The sequence below is a fragment of the Monodelphis domestica genome, chromosome 8, assembly GCF_027887165.1.
Source record: "Monodelphis domestica isolate mMonDom1 chromosome 8, mMonDom1.pri, whole genome shotgun sequence".
NCBI lineage: Eukaryota > Metazoa > Chordata > Mammalia > Didelphimorphia > Didelphidae > Monodelphis > Monodelphis domestica.
The window spans coordinates 199,558,334-199,570,148 of record NC_077234.1 but is presented as its reverse complement, the minus strand read 5'-3'; the positions used below and the strand labels follow the sequence as shown (position 1 = coordinate 199,570,148).

Sequence of the window (11,815 nt, the reverse complement as noted above, 5' to 3'; positions counted from 1 at the left end):
ACACAAATGAGATAATCAGGGGAAACTATACTTTGCTAAAAGAGACCATAGACAATGAAGTAACATAAAAATTGTTACAGCAAGTTTCTCTGATAAAGACTGCATTTCTCATATACTGAGTATAGAACTGAGACAAATTTATAAAAATAAGAGCCAGTTCCCAATTGATAGTCAAAAGATATAAACAGGCAATTTTCAGAAGTAAATAGTTTATTATGCTATAGTTTATATATATGTTATAAAAGTCCGTGTTTTCTATATATAAACATATATATGAATATATAAAGCTACAGTGCTCTACTCTAAATCACTGCTGACTAGAGAAATATATATTAAAAACATTTCTGAGGTACCATTTTCATACTTATCAGAAATGACAAATGAGCTAATATAATAAAAATGACAATCCTATCTAAATTAATTTACATATTCAGTGTCATACTTATCAAACTACCAAAAAACTATTTTACAAAATTAGAAAAAATAATAACAAGATTCATCTGGAAAAAGCAAAAGATCAAGAATATTAAGGGAACTAATGAAAAAAAAATGTGATGGATGGGGGCCTAGCAGTACCAGATCTTAAAACTGTACTATAAAGCAGTGATCATCAAAACAATATGGTACTGGCTAAGAGATAGAAAGGTGGATCAATGGAATAGACTAGGTAGGGTTAAATGATGTTAGCAATTCAGTGTGTGATAAACCCAGAGATCCCAACTTTTGGGATAAAAACCACTATCTGACAAAAACTGCTGGTAAAACTGGAAAAAAAGCATGGCAAAAATTAGGTTTAGATCACTATCTCACACCCCATACCAAGGTTAAGTTTGAAATGGTTATGACTTAAAACATAAAGAATGGCATTATAAGTAAATAAGGTGAATGTAGACTAGTCTACCTGTCAGATCCATGGAGAAGGGAACAATTTAAGACCAAAACAAGAGATAGAGAACATTACAAGATGTGAAATGAATAATTTTTATTATATTAAATTTTAAAAGTTTTGTACAAACAAAACCAATGCAACCAATATTACAAGGGAAGCATCAAACTAGAGAAAAAATTTATAACAATACTCTGATAAATGTCTCATTTCTCAAAAGAACTAGGTCACATTTATAAGAAACCAAGGTAAACCCCAGTTGACAAATAATCAAGGGATAGGAATAAGCAGTTCTCAGAGGAAGAAAACAAAGCTGTCAATAATCATATGAAAAAATGTTCTAAATCCCTTCTGATTACAGAAATGCAAATCAAAATAACTCTGAGATAACACCTTAAACCTGGCAGATTGGCCAATATGAGAGTCAAGGAAAATAATAAACTTTGGAGGGGATGTGGAGTTGTGAATTGATCCAACCATTCTGGAAAGCAATTTGGAATTATGCCCAAAGGGCTTTAAAAGAATGCCTGCCTTTTGATCCAGCAATACCACTACTAAATCTGTATCCCAAAGAGATTTTAAAAAAAGGTGATGGGCCTGTTTGTACAAAAATATTTAAAGCTGCACTTTTTGTGGTGGCAAATATTAGAAACTGAGGGGATCATATCAATTGGGGAATGGCTGAACAAATTGTGGTATATGATGGTGATGTCCTACTGTCTTATAAGGAATGATGAACTAGATGATTTCTTTAAAAACTGGAAATACCTATATGAACTGATAAGGAATGAAATAAGCAAAAGCAGAAGAACATTATACATTGATACATTGTGGGATGATCAAATGTGATCGACTTTGCTACTGACAGCAATATAATTATCCAGGTCAATCCTGAGGGAGTTATGAAAAAAATACTATCCACATATAAAACTTGTTGGACTAGAAATCCACAAGAAAACATATGATTTATCAATCATCTATTTGGAGAAATCATTTGGGGTTTTGGTTTTTAAAGATTATTATAAAAATGAACAATATAGAAATAGATTCTGAGTGACAACACATGTAAAACAGTAGAATTGCTAATCAACTAGAGGAGAAGGAAGGGAAGAAGGGAGGGAGGGAGATAACATGAATCATGTAACCTTGAAAAACTTATGTATAAATTTGTTACTGAAATAAAGAAAAATGAAATGACAAATGCAGGAAGGGGGATGAAGGAAAAATAGATACACTAAGGAACCATTGATATAGATGTGTGAACTTGAACCACAAATACTGGAAAACAATTCAGAATTATGCCCAAAGGACTATATAAAACTCTATGACACAGTAAAAGAACTACTAGGTCTGAATCCCCAAAACATTAAAGGAGAAAGAAGAGGACCTACATGTACCAAAATATTCATAGCAGCTCCTTTTGTGATGGCAAAAAATTGGAAATTAAAGGGATGCTCCACAACTGGGAAAAGGCTGAATAAGCCATGGCATACAATTGTAATGAGGCACATAATTCAAGAAATGAAAAATATGGCAAGACATTTATGAACTAATGCAAGTCAAGTGAGCAGAAATGGAAAATCATTGTGCACAGAAATAGCAATGTCATGATAATCATCTATGAAAGACTTGGTTACTCTGATCAGTACATGATCCAAAATAATCCCAAAGGACTCCTGATGAAAAATGATATCTATTTCCAGAGTGACCTGATGAATTCTTGAGTGCAGATTAAAGTAAAATTTCCTCATTTTATTTATTTTTTGCTTTTTTAAAAATATGGCTGACAGAAATATTTTTGAACAATTTCATATATATAATTGATACAGTATTACTTGCCTTTTCAGTGGGTGTGGGAGTGGGTAGGAGGGAGGAAATTTGGAATTCAAAATATAAAAAGAAAAGAATGGTCAAAAAGAATTTTAAATGAATAAAGTATTAAACTTAAGATTCTTCTGATTTTTTTCTGTATATTTAAAGAAAATCTTTTATTAATGCCAATTACTCTAATTACCCACTAATTGACACAAAGAAGCCAGCCCTGATGACAAGAAAAAAAGTAATACAAAATGAATAAAATATGTCAAGTCACTTTCATCTGAGGTGGACAACTGGGCTCAATGGATACAGAGCCAGGCTTAGAGGTGGGAGGTCCTGGCTTCAAATTTTAACTCAGATACTTCCTAGCCGTGTGACCCTGGGAAAGTTATTCATCCCTCATTGCCTGCCTACATTCAGTATTGTTTGTAAGAGGTTTACAAAAAAGTCAGTTGAGTTCAACTTTCCCCTTTCACAGATGAAAATCAAAATTGATCACTATACTAATTAAAGATAAGTCTTTTGAAGCTATTTTTCTTCACAATATTCTTGTAATGATGCAAATTGTTGCCTAATACTGCTCATTTCACTAGATTAGCTTATTTTCTACTCCCCTGTGAGGCAGTGGAAAAATTTGAGATCTACAGTTAAATGTGCTGGGTTCAAATTCAGCATGACCTTGTGCTTCAGATTCCTTAGCTGTAAAATGAGGGATGAGTGGATATTAGACTAAATATAAATAATATGGTTATTTCATACATGCTAGTGCTAAATCTGGGATCTATTCCTACTAGCTATCAATTTGATTGGTTTAGGACATTATAGCTATTTATTTGCAAATTAAGCAAGTATTATCAACACTAGATTTTATTATAAAGGGTAAGCAAAACCAATTGCATAGTTCAGTTAAAAACCAGACATCAATAAGCTTTAAAAATCACCAGTTCTGCAAACATCATAGTTTAGGAAAATATTTCACCCAGATAAACATCCTGCAATTGGTTACTGAGGTCAGACTAGTTGTACGCTTCTGGAGACTTTGTCATTGTGCTCCATACAGAGAGCAAACTGCTTATGGAAGGCACTGCAATTCGGCCTTTTAATGTCATCATTCCTCAGTTACAGAAATTTGTCTTTTGGGTAAATATTTTTTATTTCTTAAGAGGATTCTACTAATTTGTAATCAGTTTCAGATGGCTACTATTAAAAAAATGTGGGGATAGTTTCATATTATTGCTTTGTCTTTATAAAGATTCACATTTTTTTCAAAAAGAAAAAAATCAATTACACATTTGCACAAATGCTAACTTTCCAAGCTCTCCTTGCCTGTTGAAAAGGTCTGCTCCACCAAAGCCCATCAGGAAAAGGAGAGCGAGAGGTGGGGATACACCAAACTTATATCCTCCCCATGTCAGCACACAATGTGAGCAGGAAAGTGGGGTGCTGGAAATCGTAGTTCAAGGGTACAGAAATTAATTACACACTAATAAGATTCAATATGAATTTAATAAACATGATTTTTAGACATATCTCAGCCTGAAAATGTTAGCATTGAATTTGCTCAGTGACCAAATTTAAAATTTCATTTGTCAAATACTCTGAAGTACAATATTAATGTAAATGTAGTTATTGCTAATGAGTTACATTTCTCTACATTTATATTAAAAACTAAGGAAACTTTTTCAATCTTGACAACCCCTGAAGTGGCAGGACTTAGGTAAAAGTTGTTGTTACCTGTCAAATTTTTCAGTTTGTCTTTTCAATTATTTCTTCTGATTTTCCAGCTGTAACAATTCCAGATAATCTAGACAAGGGAACAGAGGAAAACGATTCAGATTATTAAGTATAACAGACATGTAGGAACTTATAAGGTTATAAGCCATAATCATTAATATTGTTACGTATTAATATCTCTGCTATTCATGACTTTCATGATGATAATTGATAAGAAGCAGAGGGATTGGAACCGAGTTTAATTTTTGACATAATGTTCATCTACTTTCCTGTCCTAGTAATTTGCTCATTTCAAGTTATGGCAAGAATTTTCAGGTAGCATTTAGACTTTAGTTATCAAATTTCTTCTTTGCATGAAAGAGTACAATTAAGGATACAGATATCCCTTTTCCTTTCCTAGGTATTTATATGATTTTATAGTTTATGAAGCACACTTACCATATACCACATGACAGATTTCTCAGGCTTCTAATTCATCTTCATGACTGTCACACAACTGTGAGTTTCTAGAAAAGGGCCTGTAATCATTCTATCCTCCTTTTATTTGTAAATTTCACATTTAAACTTTGGAGTTAAGTAGGTGGCAATGGCTGCTAGGGAATAAGAAATTAAAATCTGGAAATCATAAATTATTATTCCGTGTTAATGGCTACACAGACTTTCCTTAAAAAAAAATTCTCTTGGAAGAAATATCTCATAGGAAAAAAGCAGGGGTATTCTTCCATTAGAAGAGTCATTACACTGATGCTAAACCATTCAAATAAAGGTATCTAAAGCAAAATAAACTATTAAAATATTTCGATGTCCCTTATCTCAACATTCTCAAGCACTATATCAATGCAAGTGAGATTAAGAGTATTGTATTTTCCTTACATTCATGAAGTTAAGAAGCAAAATCTATTTCACACAAGAGATTTCTGTAAAGATATAAGTTGTTAAAAAAAAAAACTCACAACTCAATTGTTGTGCTTTATTTAGTTTTAAATTTTCTTTTCTTGGCCAATCTTCACAAATATAGGACTAAATACTTCAAGACATGTAAAGTGATTAAGGAACAATTAAGGAGTTGTTATTTCTCTAGAAAATACCAGGCAGCATGATTTCCCTTCAATCCATCCAAACATTTTACTACCTGGCAGCAGGAACAATGTAGATACATAAAATGATAGTTGCATTCTCTCTTGTCTTTTGAGTACATTCAAAAAGGATTCTCTGAAGGTTCTTAAGCCTAGTCCTAAACTAAAGTTATCTTTTACATAGAGAAAAAACAGATTTATTAAAATTAACATTAAATAACTAAAAGAACCAAGAAAAATAACTACTTGATAAGTTTTTTGACTTAACCCCCCCCAACACACAGAGGAATTTTTTTTTTATCTCAATCTAACTCCCCCCTCTCCTATCCTAGTTACCCTCCTGTGTCCCTCATTTTCATATTGGGTTTTAAGAATTATGAAGATCTTCTTTACAACAAAATAAATGGACAGGACATGACAATATGCACTGGTAAGCCCTGTAGCTGGGAGAGTGAGGCTTGTAGATCTCTTAAATTTGGGACTTTTGAGCCACAGAAAGCTGACCAAGTATTAGCACTAAATATGGCACTGATGTGGTGAGCTCCCACAATTAGAGGGGTTGTATGCAAAGGGAGGTGAGAAAGAACCCCCGTCAGAAAAATAGGATGTTAAACCTCCTGTGACTTGTGAGTGATCCAGTCTCAAAAACCATTAATAGCAACAAGCTAGATGTTTTTGCCCAATTTCCTTATTGGGGCACAGAAGATCTCAGTAGTGAGGTAGAAGAGAATCTAAAGTGTTGGGTTTTTTTTAATTTATAGAAAAATTTGTTCACAAATCTTCTTTTCCCATTCCAAGATGTCACTAGGAACAGGAAACGATATAGATTGTAGTTAGTGTTTTTTACAATCTCAAACAGTAAAAGAAAATAATCTATTTTAGTTAAATTTTGAATTATTTACACACAAGATACACATAAGACAATAGTGTTATGAACTTCCCATCTCTGAACAATTTTCACTAAGCCTCTAAAATGTTTCCTCCAGGGAAAGCATTTAATTACACAATGCCACCATCAACATGTATATCAAAATAAATTGTGCTTTTTCTTAAATCAACTTTCAGAAAAATAATATCTCTTATACTTTAACTATTATGGTATTTGTTAGAAGTGATAACACCAATATTTTACATTACAGTTTCTTTCTTAAGTTACAGTTTCTGTAACAGTCTGATATGACAAAATGGTTCCAAACATAAAATGCATTTTTCAGTAGGTCAACATAAAATTAAAAACCTTTCCTTTTTGAACAGAATATCTTAGCCCTTTTACAATAAGAACTAGAAAAATCTGAAAGGTAAAAGAACATACATCATTTTTCTAATATACAAAGTGTGTGCTAATAAGATAAAAAAATAAAATGTTCTCTAATGCAGTCCAAAAAGCTGCGATGAAGCTACTGAATGGAAACGTCCATTAGGAGCCAAGCTCTTCTTGCGGAGCATCGCTGCCATCTCTCTCTAAAAACAAAGTTAAAAAAAGTAATATCACGTCAGTCCATATTTCCTGGAAAATAAGTACCAGCACTTGTCTCATAAGTACCAGCTTACTTCTCTCAAAAACACAACCATTTTTTAACTATTTATTTGGTGACTACTTATTCAAACTAAAAATTCCACATCTTCTGCATTAACACTCAAGTTTGTGAAAATTAGAACAGGGAAGTGGTCTCTCCATCAAAAATAATTTAAATCTCACCCTCACATATACTATTATCTAATCCTTTAAAAACTATCAGATGGAACAAAGGATCAAGGATATCCAGGGAAACAATTAAAAAAATACAAAGGAAGGGGGCCTTGTAGTCCCAGATCTCAGACTATATTATAAAGCAGCAGTCACCAAAACAATCTGGTACTGGCTAAGAGACAGAAAGGAGGATCAGTGGAATAGCCTCGGGGTAAGTGACCTCAGCAAGACAATATATGACAAACCCAAAGATCCCAGCTTTTGGGATAAAAATCCACTATTTCATAAAAACTGCTGGGAAAATTGGAGGACAGTGTGGGAGAGATTAGGTTTAGATCAACACCTCACACCCTACACCAAGATAAATTCAAAATGGGTGATTGGCTTGAACATAAAGAAGGAAACTATAAGAAATTTAGGTGAACATAGAATAGTATACATGTCAGACCTTTGGGAAGGGGAAGATTTTAAAACCAAGCAAGAGTCACAAAATGCAAAATAAATAATTTGGAATACATCAAATTAAAAAGCTTTTGCACAAACAAAACCAATGTAACTAAAATCAGAAGGAAAGCAACAAATTGGGAAGCAATCTTCATAAAAACCTCTGACCAAGGTTTAATTACTCAAATTTACAAAGAGCTAAATCAATTGTACAAAAAATCAAGCCATTCCCCAATTGATAAATGGGCAAGGGACATGAACAGGCAGTTCTCAGCCAAAGAAATCAAAACTATTAATAAGTAAATGAAAAAGGGCTCTACATCTCTTATAATCAGAGAGATGCAAATCAAAACAACTCTGAGGTATCACCTCACACCTAGCAGATTGGCTAACATGACAGCTTTGGAAAGTAGTGAATGCTGGAGGGGATGCGGCAAAGTAGGGACACTAATTCATTGCTGGTGGAGTTGTGAATTGATCCAACCATTCTGGAGGGCAATTTGGAACTATGCCCAAAGGGTGATAAAAGACTGTCTGCCCTTTGATCCAGCCATAGCACTGCTGGGTTTGTACCCCAAAGAGATAATAAGGAAAAAAACTTGTGCAGGAATATTCATAGCTGCGCTCTTTGTGGTGGCCAAAAATTGGAAAATGAGGGGATGCCCATCAATTGGGGAATGGCTGAACAAATTGTGGTATATGTTGGTGATGGAATACTATTGTGCTAAAAGGAATAATAAAGTGGAGGAATTCCATGGAGTCTGGAACAACCTCCAGGAAGTGATGCAGAGAGAAAGGAACAGAACCAGGAAATCATTATACACAAAGACTGATACACTGTGGTACAATCGAACATAATGGACTTCTCCATTAGTGTCAATGCAATATCCCTGAACAATCTGCAGGGATCTAGGAGAAAAACACTATCCACAAGCAGAGGATAAACTGTGAGAGTAAAAACACCAAAGAAAAGCAACTGCTTGACTACAGGGGTGGAGGGGATATGGCTGAGGAGAGACTCTAAATGAACACTCTAGAGCAAATACCAACAACACGGAAATGGGTTCAAGTCAAGAACACGTGATATACCCAGTGGAATCATGCGCCGGCTATGGGAGAGGTGGTTGGGGAGAAAATGATTTTTGTTTCCAATGAATAATGTTTGGAAATGACCAAATAAAATAATGTTTAAAAAAAAAGCAAACAAATAAATAAAAAATAAATAAAAATTAAAAAAAAAAACTATCAGATTAATACAGTGAAGCAAGGAAAGATCTTCATGAATTGATGCAGAGAGCAGAAGGAACAGAGCCAAGAAAACATTGACAGGATGACTATGGCAAGGGAAATGAAAGCAACCAAATACCAAAAAATCAAGTGAATATAAAGAACAAAGAGGACTCAAAAGAGAAAGGAGGAAGATTTTGGGTTGTTCCAGAAGTGGATGGCACAGAAAAGCAAGTTTCAGTTAAATCTGGAAACATAAGACTTAAGTATGAATTTAAATTCTTTTACTTAACTACCTACAGGTAATCCTGGGCAAGTCTCTTAATCTCTCTAGGACTCAGTTTCTTTCTCTGCAAAATAAAGTCAGACTAAATGATGAGACAGTCACCTATATTCGTGGTCCTTAAAAAAAAAATCACCCTTTTGCCTATATATTCCCAAACGTATAGCCATTACAAATAATCAAACACAAATACACCCTTAGCATTTAAATCAAACCAAACTGATAAAAAATATCTCAAGTTGTCACAGAAAATTCTAATAAATTGTTGTGATGGCTAATATGTAAATGGTCTGCATGAATATGCATATATATATATAAATGCTTGCCTTTTTAAGGAAAGAGAAAGGAAGGGGAAGAAAGGGAAGAGAATATGGAATGTTAAAAAAATTTTGGTTACATGTAATTGAGGGGAAAAAATAAAAACTAAGCATAAATCAATGTGAACCCTTTTTCTGGTTCTTAAGTTTTCTTGCATTATTTCATGTCATATGTCTTAATCATTAAAACTTTCTAAAAATCTTAATCTCTGTACCTTATGCAACTATCTATTAAGTGTTCAAGTAGGAGCTGAAGAGGTGAATTCTCCAATAAAAATTTTCTTTTTTCACTGAGGTTTATTGGAGATTAATCATTTTGCTTTACATAGCTTAAATATTTAGCTCATTTATGTATTTTTCTGCTTACAAGTTCCTATGTACCTTACCTTCTATGTAAAATAGTTCATAAAGTATACACCCATTTGTATTTTCTTGACACATTTTTGTATGTTCTTTCCTCATGAAAAAAAAAACACAACGGTTCAATGGACTTTTATTTTCAAGATGCCAGAATGATGCAGTAACATCTTACAAGGTAGGACTTCTTACCTAGTAATGCTGTATTTTCCCCTGTATCATCTTTAAAGTTGTTACACTGTAGCTCAGACTCATCCGTAGAAGATGATGGTAAATTGCTTACTTCATTTCTGTCTTCATCTTGTAAAGTGACACTCAAATTCACAATCGAAACACTGCCAGGTATGGATTCTGGAGCTGTCATATCCTGTATATCCTCAAGATTTCCCTTAAGTGGCAAAAAATTACTTTCCTAAGTAATCACATAGAACCAAAATCTCTTTCCCCCACTACCTATAATAAACTAAATTTAGCACAAGGAAAAAAGTAAGTACAATAATGCCTCACTGATTCAATGCCTCTAAAAAATGTGTTACATTTAAGTGAATTTTCCAGATAAAGAGCATTTCTCATTTTATGTACCAAAATCTTTTTATTCAACCTCTTTTTACTAACATCTCTAATTTCAATGCTTTCTGAAATTCCATTGACCATAACTTACATTTCTTTAGATAATTTATTTGGTGGCAGGAGGCAATTTGAATCTGGAATTTCAATAGGCAACTCCTATAAAGAAGTGTACTTTACTTAAATTATTGTTGTGAACTAGTCTTCAATGTGTCTGGTGTCAAGAATCAATATGTATCACAGGTGGGATTGTCCCCAGGTGTTTATAAGTCCTAAAGCTATAATTCTTTACACACTCTGGCATGCTCTCTCTTATTACTAATATTATTTTATTTCCTTAACACGTGAGAAAACTCTTAGAAGCTGATGAACTATTTAGGGCTATTTGTTCTCTTACTACACCAAATAAGGTTTTATACTTTTTCTAATGCAGTTTTTGCATCTCCTCCCCTTTTGGTCAAAATGTCAGCTCTCTCACCATGCTGTTATTAGTGCACTTACAATCAAAAAATTTGCCTCACTTAGTTTGACAAGACTCACTAATTCAGTCTCTAAAATATATTCTCCATATCATCTTATAAAATGTAATGCTTGGATAGTAAAACTGGACAAAATAGGACTGACCTACTTTAAACAATACTCTTTTTTCATAAAGAAATCTGATAGATAACATTTATTATATTACAAATCATTTTTAAAGCAATTATTATAATATGGTTCTGTATGCAATGATTCTAATTATATTTATTATGTAATGTTAATTTTGTGCATAGCTGCTAATTTTTCTGCCCACATGTTCTAATTGTTTAGTTTTTATTTTAAAAGAGTTTGAGTAAAGATTTTATACTTAAAAAACAAAACAAAACTGTATCACCCCTCTCCATTCATTCAAATTTCTAATATGCAAACTGGTAGAGAAAGGTTAGAGTGCCCCACCCCCTGCATTTGGGGATATGGCTAGGCTCCCAGCAGGCCAAGCCAGGGTGCCCACAAAGAGGTCTCTGCGTGCCTTCTTATCATCATGGCTCAAGAGCTACCACATCCAATTATTTTATATCAACATTACATATACTTATATGTGTTATATATTCCACCTTTATGTGGAAAAGCCAACTTGAAGGCAAATTTTGTATTTGTTCTCTTTTTTTACAAAATACTTATATATCACTTAATGCCTTCCTTGTTTGAATGTAGCTTTTTGAGATTAGTAATAATGCCATTAGTTTATTTTTATCCCCAGTCTCTAGTTACTGGCACATGAGATACTTTAGGAAATGCTCATTGATTGATCGCCTCTGTCACCTTATACTTTGTATCAGACCTGTGTGTATTTGCCTTATCCCTTAAACTTCTTGAAAGCAGGTTATTTCATAATGCGTTCCTATTGTCTAGATAGTGACTTGCATGTGGTGCTTA

General features: G+C 33.4%; 1 protein-coding gene and 1 non-coding gene across 7 annotated transcripts in view; both read right to left on the bottom strand.

Moving 5' to 3' along the window:
• Nucleotides 1–11,815, bottom strand: part of RNF149 (ring finger protein 149) — a 58,100-nt gene that overhangs the window by 24,254 nt on the left and 22,031 nt on the right. For 3 of the 6 annotated variants that reach the window (XR_008913959.1, XM_007501143.3, XM_016424870.2), the window contains exons 6-7: nucleotides 10,025–10,220; nucleotides 4,439–4,508 (exon numbers count right to left, since the gene is read on the bottom strand). Coding sequence is in view for 5 of the 6 variants with exons in the window: in XM_007501143.3 (XP_007501205.1) it covers nucleotides 4,468–4,508; nucleotides 10,025–10,220 (237 nt within the window). In the remaining variant the exon portion in view is untranslated. Of the gene's footprint in view, nucleotides 1–4,438; nucleotides 4,509–5,394; nucleotides 6,976–8,886; nucleotides 9,226–9,752; nucleotides 9,928–10,024; nucleotides 10,221–11,815 lie in introns of those variants that run through there. The other 3 variants (XM_007501141.3, XM_056807234.1, XM_016424871.2) reach the window with 3 other exon arrangements.
• LOC130456009 (small nucleolar RNA SNORD89) lies at nucleotides 3,709–3,824 on the bottom strand. Its single transcript, XR_008914295.1, has one exon. It is a non-coding gene; the product is annotated as a small nucleolar RNA SNORD89 (small nucleolar RNA).